This window comes from Mixophyes fleayi, chromosome 11, assembly GCF_038048845.1.
Source record: "Mixophyes fleayi isolate aMixFle1 chromosome 11, aMixFle1.hap1, whole genome shotgun sequence".
NCBI lineage: Eukaryota > Metazoa > Chordata > Amphibia > Anura > Limnodynastidae > Mixophyes > Mixophyes fleayi.
The window spans coordinates 12930437-12949370 of record NC_134412.1 but is presented as its reverse complement, the minus strand read 5'-3'; the positions used below and the strand labels follow the sequence as shown (position 1 = coordinate 12949370).

Genomic DNA, 18934 nt, shown 5'->3' with positions numbered 1-18934 from the left:
ATCTCAATATAATGTGTTTATGGGAGAGACAAAAAAAAGCCTAAAAAAAAATATAATCTTATCTCATATCTAATAAGCTGTAAAAAGCTAACATGTCAACACGACACAAAAACATTCATTGTGCTTACCTATGAGATAATATTTCCTTGTTTTAATTTTACTTACTACTTAAAGTAAGTAACAAAGCATTCAGTAAAACTATAATCACCCACGCAAAGGACATATATCTTGACCTCCCTAGGCTATTCTACCTAATTACCACTCAAGTACACAATTCACACCAAACCTTCTATACTCAAACCACCCTCTGAGCACCAAACCAACAAGGTCCCAAAGCACTCTTTCCCATTGGCATTTGACTCGACCAATATGTATCACTTAACCTCGTCAAATTCCTATTTGCCCATATATTCTAAACTTGCAAGCAGGGCCCTTTTACCGCTGTCTATAATACTCAGACTTGTTTTATTATACTTGTTAGACTGTGCTTGTTCCCAGTTGTAAAGCGTTGCATAGCATACTAGCATTATATAAGTACATGTTATACATGGTAATATAGTGGTTGGTTACTTTTATCCAAGTTATTTTATTTCACTTTGCGATGACAGCTATACTCCTGAGCAGAGATTTTGTATTAATAAATATAAAATAGCTTTGTCTTTTTTTCCTGAGTATTCAGATAAAAGTCTTGAATTACACACAATAGATGCTTGAGAAAGTCTGGACCTTGAAGACCGGGGTTCTCCTCCCTTGAGAAGACCAACCCATGAGATGTTCTTCATCCAGTCAAAGTCATCTTCTGGTAGGTGAAGCTGAGATGTCTTCTAGAGACCGACAATGGTCAATAAAGTCAGAATTCAACTTTTGGTAGGAGGTGAAGCCTTTTTGGATTTAAATTTCCGTTGACCCGCCCTGGGCCTGACGTTGTGATAGAAATTTGGGACCAAATAATATAGCGTCATGGGTTGATATGCTGGGATGAAGCTTACGGCATTTCTGGGGTACTGATAGAAGACCGTGGAGGCTGGAGCAGGGTTGTAATAGTACTGAGCAACCTGCGAGTAGACAATGAAAGAAAAAAGGAGTCAGGACATAGATATATTCACCAAAACAACCTAAAAATTCCATTTTCATTTATACATAGAGCATGTATTCATATCGTAATGCAAGAATATACCCCTTATATATAATAACAGGTTGAAACAGGAAATAGCTGACTAAGACAGGCGACTCACTCGGTTACACAATATTGCACAATAGTGTGTGTACAATTTGCAGCTGAAAAACCCATTTTGTCCTGCAGAGGGAGGATGTAAAACATACAACCAGATTTAGAGTTGTGAGTGGGACACGATCTAGCCCCACTGACATTAATAGTAATATTTAGACATAAATAAAAAGGTGTTTGTTGGACAAAGGCAGTACAATTTCTATGGATCCTGGAAAAAAACAACTGCGTTAAAGACTGGTGAAGTACAAATATAAAACTAGGTAAAAAAAACAAACAATTGTTACATGCCTTTTTATTGTTTTATATGATACTGGTGTAGCACTCAGTGCGGGTAGTATATATCATTAGAGACACTCTGAGGGGTATATTTACTAAACTGCGGGTTTGAAAAAGTGGAGATGTTGCCTATAGCAACCAATCAGATTCTAGCTGTCATTTATTTAGTACATTCTACAAAATGACAGCTAGAATCTGATTGGTGGCTATAGGCAACATCATCACTTTTTGAAATTCGCAGTTTAGTAAATATACCCCTAAGAGTTTTCGATGGATTCTATAGATCAGAGATAGTCAATGTGGATGGCTGGTGCCACATGCAGAGAGCTATAGTTGGAGAGCTGCAGACTAGCCAACCCTGCTGGAGAGAAGTATTACAACATGTTGAGATCATGGCTCAGATTTTCTACGTAAACTCCTCACAAAATCTGCCCAATAACTTTAGTGAAAGTATTCCTGTTAATCATAAACACCTGGGAGACAGAGCGTACCTTCCCTCCCCGTCAACTCTTACTCCCATTGTCAGTCACGTACGCTGGTCAGCCTGCTGTTTACATTGCATTATATGTTATTCATGAATTAATAGTTTTCTACTAGTTGGGTTATATTATTGTAATATATAATTGTACTGTTCATTACTTTACAGCAGTGGTTCCCAAACTGTGCACCTAGGCACCCCCTGGGGTGCCTTTGAGATCTCACAGGGGTGCCTCGTCCAGGGCCAGTGGTAAGCATAGCGGGGGACTACTTGATAATTATTTTGGCTTAGCGGTGCCTTGAAAACATTTTGGAGACCCTAAGGGTGCCTTGAACTGAAAAAGTTTGGAATCCGCTGCTTTACAGTTAACACATTTAAAAAAACAAAAACCTGTTTCCCGTGGGTCCTCTAGTATAGATGTACAGACATTGGTCTCATTTAGATTCACGGGATTCATTAAAAGTGGACAATGCTTAAAATTTAGTTTGTCTTACATTTGGGCCCATGAAAATGACGTAGAACATACTTAAACATACTTTTTTGTGCAGTACAGAACTTGAGATGTGGAATCGTAGCCTTAAAACAGTAGCGGCATGTTCACATAACTGTGACATATTTAGACCTGGACGCCTACATCTAATTAGGAGGCACTGGAGGGTTGAAGCAATGCTACGCCAGGATGACGACTATAAGCATCATTATATAGCCATTTCCGATTGGCTGTTTGCTTATTGACCCATCCATATGATAGTTCTTCAACCATTAGCATTGAAACTAGATTATATCAACTTGTGGATATCTATTCACGTTAATTCATTGACATTTCCATTTGGACTACTGTAGGAAAGAAGAATCGAATTTGATTTTTGAAGGGGTAAGTAACAGATGTGGAGCTTTTTGTATTCCATTACATTTTATGTTGAAATTGCAACGTTCACATTTACTGGTATCTGTGCAGACACTATTCCTTCTTGTGTACATGACACGTCATTACATTATTATATTTAGTGCACAAATGCAACACTCTCTAGAGGAGCTGCATTGCCTTTGGGGAAATATCTCTATTTCAGAACAAAAGGAAAACCAAGAAGATGATGAGGACCATGGGTGGAACATTTGTCCCTGTCACGAATGCCCAGTCTGTCTCAGATACAGCAATCTGAACAGCTGCCCGTGAGTGGCGTCACCTTAGTTAATTAACAATGAATACACCTTTTCTGCCACCATAAAGGATTTATTATGGTGTCCTTACATTCACCAGAACCACTTATTAATGTTTCACACTTAAATCACATACACATATAGCATGAGCCTCCCTGGGCGTCGTAAGTTCACAAAGAATCACGAAGAGTATGCTAGCTAAAGTATGGTTTAATCTGAAAAATGTTTCCAAGGCTTATTTACAAAAAGGTAATAAACAGACATACAATAGGTTGCACAAATGAGTTTCAGAAAATAAAATCAGAATCCCTACTTACAAGTTCAGGAATTGGCGTGGGAGGAGTACACATTGAGAAGAATGGCACATTTCAGTCGTGGTAGACCCTCCTCAAAGAAATGGACACTGTACTATTGGTACAAGGGATTTTTAAACCATTTCTTGTTGGCTCTTCACCCCCCACCTTAGGAATTTCATTTTTCACTTAAGTTAGATCGGTGCCCAAAATGACACAGGGCTTTTGAAGTAAATTATGGATGTCCGAAACCTGGCATTTTCACATGACCAGAGTGCTCACCTCTGCTCGTTTGGCCTGGCTAACTCCTCTGCATACCCAAACTACTCAGAGATTTTATTTGTCGGCCGGCTACTTTCACAAGACCATTGACATTTGCCTAGGTTAGACTCTGGTCAGTTAACAAAAATACATAAATTCAACAGAAAATAACAATCAGTCATTAGATATACTACATAATCGCCACAGTCTCCATAAAAGTAAACTGCAATAACTGTGAATGGTTTTATATTAAAGGCGCCAAACACGCACCAACTGTACTTACAGTATTCTGTGTGTCTATCACAGGAGCTGGATTTTTCACTTTGCTTCCAATGCATTCCTCATCTTCGCTGGAGCACTCCGATGGGGTCCCATTTGTGTCTGAGCCATCTGAGTGATAATCCGACGTCACCAGATCGGGCTTCTCTACAGTCTGATACTTTTTGGACTTTAAATGTTCTGCAGCTTTCACAATAAAGGGACTGCAGCTTTCTCCTAACCTGAGGACACGATAAGGGGACTGTGAGCGAGGGAGACGTATAACAGCATTTAACATTTCTGTATCATGTAAGTATCCCATATTCTGCACCACTTTATCCCAAGTATGTTCTTAACGTGTGCCAATGTAATCTGCGGACCCCCTCATGTGTGTGTTTGTCAAGTTATCGGTTATGTCTTTGATTTAAAAAAATATATTCTATTTTGTTTACAATATGTTTTATTCATTACTTATTAAACTGTAATTTGGAGTTTAAATATGAGTGCTATGTGAGAATATAGGTCATCATCACCATTTATTTATATAGTGCCACTGATTCCGCAGCGCTGTACAGAGAACTCACTCACATCAGTCCCTGCCGGAGGAAACCCACGCAAACACGGGGAAAACATACAAACCCCTCACAGATAAGGCCATGGTCGGGAATTGAACTCATGACCCCAGTGCTGTGAGGCAGAAGTGCTAACCACTAAGTCACCGTGCTGCCCATATAGGTATGCCTGTCTGACAACAAAAATAAACATTAACTGCTGAAAGTCTGAAAGTATAGAGAGCTATTCATCACGGGCGTCGTGGGCTTGGTATGAAGACTGGCGTAGGTTAGACTTATTCTGGAAATATGTAGGGTTACCTGTGTCTCCATCAGTATAAACCGACTGTTGGATTTTATACCTGACAATTACCCTGAATTCCATGAGATGGTCAAAGCTCGAGTTCCTCTTATCTTGCCGGATGCCACCCATTGGTATGGCCACACTCACATAAGCCCTTCCCCAATTGGGAAAGTCAGGGAAATGGAAAAATTTGAAGTTCACTAGGGCTAGAACTTGGCTGCTGGATTTGACATAAGGGGGGTTTTGCACTTAAGCAGCAAATGGTCCTAATTTGGAGGGTTTTATAATAACTTTCTTTGGATTAATTTTAACTTAGGCCAGCATGGTGGCCTAGTGGTTAGCACTTCTGCCTCACAGCACTGGGGTCATGAGTTCGATTCCCGACCATAGCCTTATCGATGTGGAGTTTGTATGTTCTCCCAGTGTTTGCGTGGGTTTCCTCCGGGTGCTCCGGTTTCCTCCCACACTCCAAAAACATACTAGTAGGTTAATTGGCTGCTATCAAAAAATTGACCCTAGTCTCTCTGTCTGTCTGTGTGTGTGTGTGTGTTAGGGAATTTAGACTGTGAGCTCCAATGGGGCAGGAACTTATGTGGGTGAGTTCTCTGTACAGCGCTGCGGAATTAATGGCGCTATATAAATAAATGATGTTGATTAACTTAGGAGTTTAATATACATTTATTGTGTTACTATTACATAGAGAGGTGGGACAGATCATTGCATTCATTCCTCTATCTATTGGACTCCAGAATGTCAGATATGTTTAAACAAACAATGCTGGCGTGCAATAACCACCATGCTCTATACCTAATGGAAGTCTACGGGAGCTTAGTGTAGATTGACTTCCTAGTATGGCCATGAAGGGTGCTTGAGATGTAATTCAGATCTAGATGATTATTTTCTCTCTGTTACAAAGAGATTTAAGTTGTAATAGTAGCGCATGACTTTGTCGTCTGACTTACCTGCAGCTGACCTCCTGGGGATCGATCCAGATGGACATGTTTTTGGGCAGTGCCAACTGTGAGCAACGCAAGCCACTCCGAACGCAGGCCTGTAATACAGAGTCATCCATCAGGAGATTGTGCTCTATCCGGATACACCTGAGAGAAAGCAAAGTGTGCAGAGTTATTACAGCAGCAACAGAAAAATCGGGACAACATGCAGACATTCTGTCTCTTTGGGGTACAGCAGATTTAAGCTATAGGGTTGATGAAAGCAGCAATCCAAAATAGAAGTTTTTTTCCCCCTCTTTAAATAGCACTTTAAGTACCTTTTAAGCATCTGATAGTCATTATTCTTAGCTATCCTTCTACAGGTCATTATCTCATTTATTTATTATTCTCTGGCTGGCAAACAAGTATGGCTGACACAAGGTCAAAGCTCTCAGAATGTCACGTGATGTGAAAGCAAAGGTGGGAGAAGGCAGGGGAAGAGATCACAGTGCACAGACAGATACAAAACACATTGTGTCCGATTCATTAAGGATAGTAAAGCAAAAAAAACGAGCAACTTTGAACCTTGGCAAAACCATGTTGCATTGGAGCGGAGGTAAATATAAAATGTGAGGACAGATTTATAATTGGGGTAGGGCATATCCTAGATCAACTTTTAATGTCAGTGTAAAAATAAAGCTATTAAGTATTTGCGTCCTACTTGAAAAAGCAGCCAGTATTCTCCTTATGTGCAAAATAATAAACTCATTTGCAGCCCTTGCATTGCTACATGGTTTTGCCAAGGTTCAAAGTTACTCTTTATTGCTTTACTTTCTTTAATGAATCAGGCCCATCCTCTGGCTGCCAAACACAGACTCAGACTGTCAGCATGTCATGTGATCTCACAGTGCATGGTTCAGACAGATGTCAGAGGGGCGTTCCAAAGCGCCTCTGCCCACTACATCATGTGCCATGTGACTGTGGTTGTTATGGTAGTCCATTACACGGCACAGAATTATGAATCATGAATAGCGAGCTGAACAAAAAAAAAAAAAACAAGGAAAACTGGTAATTAATAACATTCTTATTATAGCCTGCCACAGTAACACACCTCATTTTTCCATGGAATTGATGCTTTCATTTACAGTTTTGTACATGGCTTCCAGAAACTTTTCATAAAAACATTGCTTTTTTTCATCCTGGCTTCCATCTGTGAAGCCATAAATGTATATGCTCATAGTTGTTTACCTTTTTCACCCTTGGATATGACACAGCTCTGCTACGCTATCTGCCTTGTATAACATTGTATCTAGACCGCAGTGTTGTGTCGTACGGCAGGACATCTCTGCCTTATTGAAAAACACTAATGGAGGCCAGACAGACAAAGTAACGTATTTAGCAAAACTGTCCGGACTTAACGTACAAGCCAATAAATTAGACTTTTCTGAAGGTGGAAAGCTCTACCCACCAGTACAACACAAATATTTACCACTATAAATCATTATTTCTCAGCCTAGCCTACACATTTGCAACTAAAAATCTTATGCCGGCTGCTTTATTTTAAACACTGTGATTTAGAGTTGTGCTAGGACGTGCCTACATCCTAACTCTAAATCTGTCTGCCCATTTTAAATCCCCCCAAATTCCTGCAGGGCCAGATGGCTTTGCTAAGGTGCAAAACTGCACCTTCTAGCTGGACTCTATATAAACCCCTCACTGACCCTCCTGTCTGGCCGTCTCTTACCTGTACGCCTGTCCTTTATGTGGGCTGTCCGGATACCAGTGTCCTTCAAACCTGTCGCACAGGATAGAGGTCAGTGTCTCCGTAAACCGTTCCACCTGCTCACTGTCCAGTTTCTGGTGACGGTTCAGCAATCTTACGATGTAAGATGCCCCAAGCTGTACTTCCTCATGCATATCTGTCCGCACAGTCTGTGTTCCGCTCCTGTAGGAATATATACGTACATATTAGGAGTTAGAGGACATACCTTTATGTCACTTTGTTATATGTAGTCGGATGTCTTTGTTTTTGTTTTTTTTTATTTTACAGAAATATTTAAAAACTATTATCTTGTATTTTCTAGAACTTTGTCAAAAAATGTGTTTTGATCACACCATCTCTTAGACAATGGGATGTCAGAGACATACACAGGGCCTGATTAAGGGTTCAGTCCGCCCTAGTCTGATGTCCTCATAGCTCACCCTCCCCTTCTACCCCAGGCTAATATATGGTAGGCAAAAAAATAGTCCTTAATTTAAAATCCTGCTTCGTTCGACTTGCTCAGATTAGGGTTTAAATACATTTACACACATAAGGGGTATATAGTGTAAAAAAAAAAAAAAACTTTAGTAGGCACACGATTACATTTAAAAAAATAAATAAATAAAAAAAAAAGGTTGATAAACTGATCTACAATATTAACGCACTGATTATCTTTGACAGCGGAAGCGTTAACAGAAGCAGGACAAGCAACTGCATATTTGGCCATTTGCTGAAATGTGCCACCCATTGCACAGTGTATTCCAACACCATAAACTGTTAAAATAAGTATACACAGAATATTTCCCCAGCAAACCACTGTGACCCAGTAAAAGAGCTGCTGTTCTACTGGAGACATGCAGTGCTCCCTCTTCACTATTGAAATTGATGTAGGCCATACTGGCCTACTCTCTCGGAATATCCAGGAGGCTCCCGAATTTCGGGGAGTCCTCCAGGTCCCCCGGAAGAGTAGGCAATCCGTCATTAAGCCCCGCCCACTGCTACGACATGCTGTGGATTTTGGCATTTCCTAACGGGAAAGGGCTGCAGTATCGCAGTGGTGGTGTCACGTCCTCTCCTACCACCTGTCACATGACCTACCCTCATGTGACAGGAGAGGTTTGAAAAGTGGGCAGGTATGGTGTAGGCGGGGCTTGTTGACACAATTTGCAGTGTTATAACCCCGCCCTTATTGCGTGATGCTACGACTCATGGCCTTGCGCAGCAGAACCACTTACCACGTCCCCCACCTCCTGGATGGTTGTGGGGGGCATACTCCCTTATAGCACCAGCGGTGAACTTAAATATTGCATGAGAAACTCTCATTTCTGTATTGTTATTAAAATAAACATATTAAGCATTGCAGGATGGAAAACCAACTGGTCCAGATCTGTGCAGGATTGTTCCAAACAAGCCTATTCAACACGTGGTCAGCATAATTCAGTGTAATCATTTCCAAGTCACAGTGTTATTCCGGCTATCACTATATACACAGCTCCGTAAATAAAACATACCACAGACCACATGGTCGCCTCACTTTCACTTTCCAAGGTCGGAAAATAGATTCATAACACAAAATCTTTAACATTACTTATAGAGCGCAAATTTAGTGGTTCGGGGCGTCTAGAAAGTGCAGCTTACAGATCGTGCAAAGAATTTGAATCCATTGGTGGTGGAAAAAACAGAGAAATTCAGCGTGAAAGTTCTCTCCGAAGGAAGCTGGAGTTTAAAAACATACTTGTCTACTCTCCCGTAATGTCAGTGGGACTCCCGAAGTTTGGGTAGTTCTCCCGGACTCCCAGGAGATCAAACCTTTCTCCTGACCCCGCCCACTTCCTATTGTTGTGGGGACGGGATAAGGGCTTCACTTTGAGGTGGATTGCGTCACTTTGGCCTGCCCCCGTAGTGCAATTACGCAACCGCTGCATTCTGCCACGGGGGCGTGGCAAAGATGATGTGATTTGTCCGCCACCCTCCCCCATAAACGTGCCACTGGAGAGTTTTAGTGTGGGCATACCTGCCTACTTTTTGGACCCAGAGGGGAGGTCCAAAGGGCAAGTTCAGGGGTGTGTCAACATGACCGTGTCATCGCCTACAACGGCAGTGATGAAACAAATCACGTCATCAGGACCCGCCTGGCGACGCAACAGCGCCATCAAAGTAGTGTGGGGGCACTACTTACAAGGAGAGGCAGGGTACAGGAGAGTGGCCTAGTACGAGTTAGGGGCAAGATATGTAACGTACGTGCGCCAGCTTCACATCTCATGGAGTGAGGGGAAGTAGACCTTGTAGTGCTGGGCTGATAGAAGATAATATTCATTATCCTCCCAGCTATTATATATTAAAGATGGCGGCTCCCTTGGAAGGACCAGGGGGAAAATATAAATAAAAAGTTAAAATATATAAAATTTGAATACTTTGATTTAAAAGTATAGAATGAAGAAAAGCATGCTCGGGGTGTTCTATTTGGATTCTTCCTTAATCCACTTCTGCCCTCGCTTTCATTCTCAGATTACACATAGAAAATCCAGGGTTACTGAGAAAGGCTGGGGAAACCCTAGCAAGCGTTTTACAGAAAATGAAGAAAACTCCCACGTTTGTCAGTGTTGCCTGTGAAATCAGGGAAAGTCTGGAGAAGAGATGAATATTGATGTAATTTATCATCATCATCACCATTTATTTATATAGCGCTACTAATTCCGCAGCGCTGTACAGAGAACTCACTCACATCAGTCCCTGACCCATTGGAGCTTACAGTCTAAATTCCCTAACACACACACACAGACAGACTAGGGTCAATTTGATAGCAGCCAATTAACCTACCAGTATGTTTTTGGAATTCCATCTTCCCTTTATTCTGGTTCTTGACAAATGAACAGAGGGGAGATGGAATCTGGTATGAAGATCACTAGTCTATATGGGGTGGCGCGGAGCACACAGGCGTATATGCAAGGAAGGCGCTAGTGTTTGTTTGTTTGTGTGTGTGTGTGCACAGTGTTTGGATTTGAGCTCACTCAGTACACCTAGTTTTGCAGGGGATGATGTCATACCCCTTGCCACTAGGCCACGCCCCCATGCTGCAAGAAGGTGAAACCCCATGAATAAGACTGACAGGAGGGCTCGGGTCAATGACAAAAAATAAAAAGCATCTCAAAATGCGCTGGGTGGGATATATAGGTGCACTGGTGCAAAATCAAAGTACCGTATACCTCAGTGATGTCACCAATTCTTAGCCAAGGCTGCATTCTTCATAAATGTTGTTTCACGCCACAAAATGGCTACCTCTACTGTGTAGTTGGTGAGTAGCCATTCATGAGCTGCTTGAGAAGTGCACTGCAAGCTTATATATGCACATTTAATGGAACATTATACCATACTTGCCAACTCTCCGGGAATGTCCGGGAGACTCCCGAAATTCGGGTCAGTTTCACGAACTCCTGGGAGAGCTGGCAAGTCTCCCGCATCACAAAATGACACGATTCTCTGTGAATGGCATCATTTTGGTCCCGCCCCCGTGACAAAACGGCATTTTCGCCACGGGGGCGGGGTCAAAATGACGTGTTTGGCCGTGCCCACCCCGGAAAGAGCTATGAGAAAGTAGGCAAGTGTGCATTATACCCTATTCCTGCCTATTTTAATTTATTAACATTAATGTGAGTATCCATTTTGCTTGGACGTCAATCATACATTATAGTGCCCCCTATTGGCCAAATAATCTCGGTAGAGAGCAGAATACTTGACTGGCTTCGTAAGGCTACCTAACATAAATGATCCCAAGTCTGTCATTGCTTAGGAAATCACGTCCAGTAAGTGAATTTTTATTGCCTTATAGATACTGAATATGCATGAGAAACGTTTATGAGTAAACCACTTCTTGTAACAAGACAGAGCTGGGTCAATAATAATATGTGACTTGGCTGCCACTACCCCACTTCCAGTCACAAAAGTCACTGGGAGGTGTCTGAGGACAAGTATCAGCAGTGAAGTGATGACACAGCACAGTAACACCAAACACAGCTTATAGGAACCATTGTTACTATCTGTGACACTGAGATCATCATGTGATAAAGACAATATCTACTGTGAGATAGTGACCAAGGCTGTTTGTGGTTAAACAAGGACATCAATTGTGTGTCCTAGAACAGGACGCATCCTGTCTTGTGTAAATATCACTGTGACACACTAGACTGATAGATTTGCAAAGCACTAATGTCTGTGCTGTACACATCATCATCCCCAGTTATTTATATAGCGCCACTAATTCCGCAGTGCTGTAGAGAACTCACTCACATCAGTCCCTGCCCCATTGGAGCTTACAGTCTAAATTCCTTAACACACACAGACAGAGACACAGACTAGGGTCAATTTGATAGCAGCCAATTAACCTACCAGTATGTTTTTGGAGTGTCGGAGGAAACCGGAGCACCCGGAGGAAACCCACGCAAACACAGGGAGAACATACAAACTCCTCACAGATAAGGCCATGGTCAAGAACTGAATTCATGACCCCAGTGCTGTAAGGCAGAAGTGCTAACCACTGAGCCACCGTGCTGCCCTACACAGTACACTCACACGCGGCAGTACAGTCACTACAAGGTTCACTTACGAAAATCCAAAAGCTGTTTAGTGACGTCACAAGCCGACTTTTATGCACAAATGCCACCATTTTTTATTTTTTTTAACAGCAAGTACATGGATTTGCGCGCCAAGATGGCGGAATCTGCAGAGGTGCAAACGTTTACACTATTACTGTCCTTTATCTATGTAGCACTTCAACAAACCCTTGATTCATAAACCTGGAAATTCTATTCCCATTGAATCTGCTGCCTTTCGCTGCCCTGCTCACTCAATATTGAATACCCGTCGCGCAGTTTTGATAAACATTCATTAATAGCGCAACGTAAGTAAAAGCCTAATTGCGATTGTGGATACAATTCAGTTATAAAACTGTTCCAATCCCCCTTAGTGCCATAGTTGCCTTAGGAATTATTTAAATAAGCGGTTTGTGCTGGCAGAAGCTCCGGTATGAACAGATCTCATGTGACCGATCAGAGCCAATGCACTGAAAGCTGGCAGTCTGATGACGTCACAAGACTGCTCTCAGAAGCACACTGAGAATGCTCCTGCCTGTACATGGGATGATCACGATGCCGTTAAAACTCATGAATATTCATAGCGGCCCAAAACTTCATGCTGGCATGGAATTTAGAAGAAACTATTCAGCTGCAACATATAACGAGCCTGAGGCGAAGTTGGACGCAAGGTCGTTTGCGTATCGTAAGATGACGTAAACATGGCGCATATGCTAGAGGTACAGCGTTATCTCTGGCTCAATATGCTGACCTTCACACAACGCAAGATCATCATTATCCTCGGTACTCACATTTCCATAAGCAGACGGATAGTTAAGTTCAAGAACACAATCTTGGTATTCTCAAATAAATTAAGCAATCAGAACGGATGACGAAACGACTGCAATACCAGTTCAGAGACAAGTTTACCACGTTGGAAGAAAAACATTCCGGGAAGTCCGAAATAAAACTAGTCTCTAACTTCCTTCATGAACAAAGTCCTCAGTACATCATTAGACGCCTAGCGGCATTTTCGCAACACTGAAATAGGGCTGTTAAAACATGTCCAAGCTGCCTGTTACTCTATGACATAAAACACTAGATTTCAGCTAAATTTCACAATATAGCTATAAGGAAGTTATTACTTGAAGCTTAATAGCAGGGAAAATGTAAACAACGCTCTGAGAGTATTTATTATAAATATAATGGATATTTCCGGGGAACTAATTGTGTGAAAATCACCTACATTCCCTTGTTTGCCCTCTCTCTGCCTCAGCTAGTTTAATAAAGCATCGCTCGTCATTGGGACTTTCCAAGACTACAATCCCAAAGCCAATAACATCCATACTTTCACAAGTAGGCTGTGAAATGACAACGCAAGCACTTGTGTAAATAACTAGGATTCAGAGTATAGCTCCTTAATAATAAAATGGATAAGCCTGGACGTGCAACAACAACAAAAAAATGTATATAATTTTCTTTATAACTGAAGCCGAATGCAAATTTCCACTCCCCTTGGTCCGTGTGTTTAAAAGATAATTAAAACCTAAAATATAAGTTGTAGTGTATAAAAGAGCTATGAATAAGGCTGAGGACACACTACTGCGTAACCGACCAGTTGCCCCGATATATCACAGTACCCTGCAACGAGGAACGATTATCGTTCCTAAGCCCATCGCATCGTTGAACGAGATTTTTTAAACTGGACTAAAAATCTCGTTCAATGATGGAATGATGTCGTTCCAGTTCTGCTCTGTGTGTAGGTCCACCAGAACTCCCCCCCCCCCTTCCCTGGAGAGCAGGTCACCCACCACCCTAGCGAAGTGGGCGAGAAAGGGGCGTGGTGATGCGATTCGTGTTATCGTGACCCAACACCCCTCTTTGCGGCAACGTGCGCAGCGGCTGGCGCGGTTTGCAACATCATACCACTCTGCAATTGTCACTTTCACCCCCTCCCCTCCCCCTCTCTGGGATGTCGCTGGAGGGGTGGTCCAGACACTTGGCAAGCATGATGTAAATGTTTCAATGCTTTCTAGAACAGAGATATTTGGCACTGTATTTACATTTGTTTGGCTAATAATAGAGAAGATTACAAGCTATTGTTCTCTTTTATCAGCATGTTCGGCAAAAGATGGCTAAGAGGCTAAATCATTGTGGTTACTGGCAGGAAGACTGCTGTGTATAGGAAAAAAAGCACCCTCCACTTCTCAAACTTCAGCTCAGATATTTTCAGCCCTCATATATTTACTAAACTGTGTGAAGATGTTGCCTATAGCAACCAATCAGATTCTAGCTGTCATTTTGTAGACTGTACTTAATAAATGACAGCTAGAACCTGATTGGTTGCTATGGGCAACATCTCCACCTTTTCACACCCGCAGTAAATATACCCCTTGGACTGTAATGTTCTTGATATTTACTCTAACACTCTATGTAAGAACTATTAACTGTACAGTATTTGCCCAGCAATGCATGTGTGAAACGCAGGATACATCTTCTTCATCCTCCAAAGGGTGTTTAAAGCTGCATAGGGACCTATATGAGCACATGACGAGCACGTGTTAAACCATATTTCCCTACTCTCCTTAAATGTCCGGAAGACTCCTGAATTTCGGGTACTTCCCATAGACCCCCAGGAGAACAGTCTTTTCTCCCGCGTCCCGCCTACTTCCTAGTGAAGTGGGTGGGACCGGGCCACAATGACGCAATTGGCAGTGAATTGCGTCAGTTTGGACTGTCCGTGCAGTGCGTTGCTGCGATAGTGGGCATAGACAGTCATTTGTGGTGCCACGCCACCCTGCACTTGATCTTCCCTCCGGGATCTTTAAAGTTGGCATGCATATGTTAAACCAGATTGGTGGAACCATAAGACTCAGCATGCCCTGCAAGCCTCTGGACCAAGGGATACAACAAAAGAAAGATAACTTATTAATTTGGAGGTGGTGGCATTAATCTTGAGCACTGTACATTCCTTTTGGAGCTTAACCAAATGGTTTTATATCAAACTGCTGTGTTTTAATGTAAAAAAACCTAATTTTTTAGTACATTTTAGGGTAGGGCGCATTCATATGCTGTGTATTGCATTACTTTACCAGCATGTACATCTTAATTTACATAGATTCACATTAAATTGGCCATTTTCCACGTCGCAAATGACCCCTCTGAGTTGTGGCATGCGAACTGCGTTGAGGTGCTAAAAACTGTTTCAATCTGGTCGTCAAAACGGTCTAGAGGTCGAAAATTCACGATAAATTCTCGAATTCTAAATACATTACAAATTTTAGATGAATCCAATCAGGTTTCACCGTGTGTATTGTGGGGCTCAAACACATTTGTGCTTAAATGGCTACAATTGAATAGTATTTTTAACATTTTCCCATACCAACGGCAAATTTGAACATCCAAATCCAAACTCAAACACAGTAATGTTCGCTGTTAGAATTAAAAAACAAAAAAAGACAGTATTTAGTATAGACATTTAAGCAGGCACAAAGGGTATCATTTTATGGCTCGGTTCTACCTGCGATCTGTGAACGTGAAATTGGATTTCCAGTTAACAGATTAGCCGTTATAAAACACACTCCATGATGCTAGAACCAAAACCAAATTTCGATATTTTCGACAGCGGTTAGACCGAAAGTTTGAGGTCATCGAACTGGGGTATTTCGATTAAATTTCGAACTGGTTCGGATAGTTCCAGCAACTGTAGAACTCAAACCTTTCACCCACCATAAACTCAACTTAACCCATCTCTCTGTCTCATGTATTCCTGTGACTTCTAGTTCCACAAACACTGGAGAGCTACAGGGTGCCTAAATCAATCCTAAAACAATACCCCCCCCCCAAGCACATGTTGAAGACACCTAATGGTGGTACATGGAGGGTTAACTTTTTTACTGATGTAAAGTTTTCTAACTTCCCTATGTAAGGAGAAAATTAATAGTCTGCAACAAATATCCATACAATCCTTGCTGGCAGTATATTGATTTTCAGAGAAAAGGTCACCAAACTGTAGAAAGACTGAGGCTCCATGCTAGGGCAGAGGGAAGTAACACTCACCCGTGTTGTAGTCTCTCTCCTCGTGTTCTTTGTGTGTAAGACTCAGTAACAGCATGTTGTGTAGTACACTGCCCAAGTGCAGGGAAGTCGTGAGTCACACAGGGGGTGGGAATCCCCGGCCGTGACGTCACACGCCATATAAGGACATCCTCCTGAGACCAGCACAGCTGGTAATACCCAGACACATGTTACGTCCAGAACGATGCACAGAGCATGTGCAATGTATCACTGCCTCCAATGTATCACTGCCCGGTACACGGCTGCTACATGGGCAGGTGAGTGATACATTGTCTGTGCTTCCATGAGTAAGGGGCCAAAGCAAAAAAAACAAAAAAACACTAATTAATAGAATATATTCTTGCAGTACATTGTTTTGATAACATTAATGTTTTGTTTTCTATTTTTAACTTCTATTGTTTTTTTTAAAATATTTTTTATTTATAAACAGTGGACACAGATATAAACATACAATGATCACATGAAATGACAGAGTTCAGTACACCAGAACAAATAAATAAATAAAAAAAAAAAAAGTATAAATTGCAATCCTAAGAAAATGAGAAACAGAGATAAACTGTTGTTGAGTTTTTGGTGTATTGGAAACAGTATGGTAAATAGGAATGGGGGGCGGGGCTGAATGGGGAAAAGGGGGAGGAGCTCTAAGCCTCATTCTGGCCTCAATTGAAAGTCCAGGCTTCTAGTTCCAGGCATGTGTGAGCCAGCACGTGCAGGCACACATATGCCAACTGGCTGGTGAAATGGTAAGACTCTTCCGCTGCCGGCTAGTATCGACAGGGAGCTAAGTATCATTCGGCTGCCCCAGCAAACTTTTAATGGTAAATTACATATAATGGTAAAGAGACCCTTAAATGTTGTTGTGTGACTACTTTAAAGCTGTACTACCACCTACATAGAGCATTGAACCAATGTGCTGTTCAAGCCAGCTGCGAATCTAGAAAATAATTTTACCAGGGGCGATTTAGTGCCCGCCCCCTTTTTGACAGCTAAGGCTGCCTACGGCTGCACACTATGTGCAGGTCCGCTCGACAGAGACAGGCAGGGAGTGTGTGCTGCCCGGCCGCGCTGATTGTCAGAGCAGCCGGGCAGCACACTCTCCCTACCTGTCTCTGTCGAACGGACCTGAACTTAGGGGTATATTTACTAAATTGCAGGGTTTGAAAAACTGGAGATGTTGCCTATAGTAACTAATCAGATTCTAGCTTTCATTTATTTATTGCATTCTACAAAATGACAGCTAGAATCTGGTTGCTATAGGCAACATCTCCACTTTTTCAAATCAGCAGTTTAGTAAATATACCCCATAGTGTGCAGCCGCCGGCAGCAAACCCCCCCCCCCCCCCCCCCCTGGATCCGCCACTGGTTCAAGCCAGCCAGCTTTTCAAGTCTCCCCTCTGAGAGATCCTGGAGGGTAGATCAATGGACAAGTGATGTGGGAGCGCGGCGACAAAATCGCGTCACCATAGACTCACCCTTGCCATTCAGAGTCACTATTCATGTCGTTTGCATGACATGGGCGTGCAGGGACGGGGGAGTGCCAAACCAGAGAGGCGCTCCCCCATCTGCCATCACCCGCTTCTCCACCGGCCCACAATAAATAAACTAATCTGACGCCCTCCTCAAGGGGCGCATGCAGGATTTTTAGGGGGACTCGGGAGGTTGGTCTACTCTCCCGGGAGTCCAGGAGGACTTCCCGAAAACCGGGAGCCTGCCAGACAATATGGAAGAGTAGGCAGGAATGAGTGCTGTCCTTAAGTGTGTTCAACTATTTCCACCATTTATTTTGATATCTAATATGTGTCATTTTCTCTAGTTCAGGGAAGCCATGTATGAGCATGTGTATTTTTTTTAAATGTTTTCTTTTTTTTAATAAAAAAATAAATAAATTTCTATTTATTTATTTTTTTCAACTTTTATTATTTTATATTACATTGTCTCCAGGTAGTACTGTATAGAGCAGGGTTGTCCAACCCGCGGCCCAGCACGCCTGTAAATGTGGCCCAAAAGGAGTTTTGGTTGTGGCAAGGGGGCAGCACTGTTAATGGAAAAAAAAAAATCCTGCAAAAAAAAATAAAAGAAAATACTTACCTCGCGGTCACGCCAGCTGGTACTCCGGCTTCCTCCCTTGTCTCCTCCTCCGTGTGGTGCTCGCAGTGAATGTCGGGCGTGATGTCATCACGCCCAACATCCATTGCGGAGCGCAGCACAGAGGAGTCACCCGTGCGAGAAGAACAATCAGCAGCACAGAATTGGAGAAAAGAAGAGAAGAGGACAGGAGAACAAGCCGATTAAAAAGGTAAGTTAAGGGAGATTTTTTTTTATTATTTCAAGGGACGCTGACCAGTGAATAAAAGTCACCTGGTCCTGGAGCATCATGGACCTTATCTGCCTGCTACATACTTCTACTTGTAATACTAATGGGGCATTATATATTATTCTCTTTGGCCCATTATAAGTTGTTATCCCTTAACTAACATAGTGGTGTAATTAGCAAAACAGGTCACAATTTGGGGTCACAGTGGTGTATATGTCAGGTACCACAGACCTGGTCAGGGCACCCTGATATACAATGCCTGGCTTAAATGCACTTTATTGATATTGCATCGAAACAATACAAAAAGTGATTATAGTATAATAACTAGAGAGGATTTTTTGAACAGGGCGATTGAAAGGTAAGTATCATCATCATCATTTATTTATATAGCGCCACTAATTCCGCAGCGCTGTACAGAGAACTCATTCACATCAGTCCCTGCCCCATTGGAGCTTACAGTCTAAATTC

The 18934-nt window shown here is 42.2% G+C and overlaps 1 protein-coding gene across 1 annotated transcript; it reads right to left on the bottom strand.

The window, feature by feature from the left end:
- Window positions 1-665: 665 nt before the first annotated feature.
- On the bottom strand, window positions 666-16220 carry LOC142107715 (protein BTG3-like). Its single transcript, XM_075191303.1, has 5 exons — window positions 16135-16220; window positions 7490-7690; window positions 5776-5913; window positions 3984-4200; window positions 666-1055 (listed from the first exon to the last, which is right to left on the bottom strand). The coding sequence occupies exons 2-5, from the start codon at window positions 7660-7662 to the stop codon at window positions 858-860; spliced, it is 726 nt and encodes a 241-aa protein (XP_075047404.1). The 5' UTR covers window positions 7663-7690; window positions 16135-16220; the 3' UTR covers window positions 666-857.
- Window positions 16221-18934: the final 2714 nt, after the last annotated feature.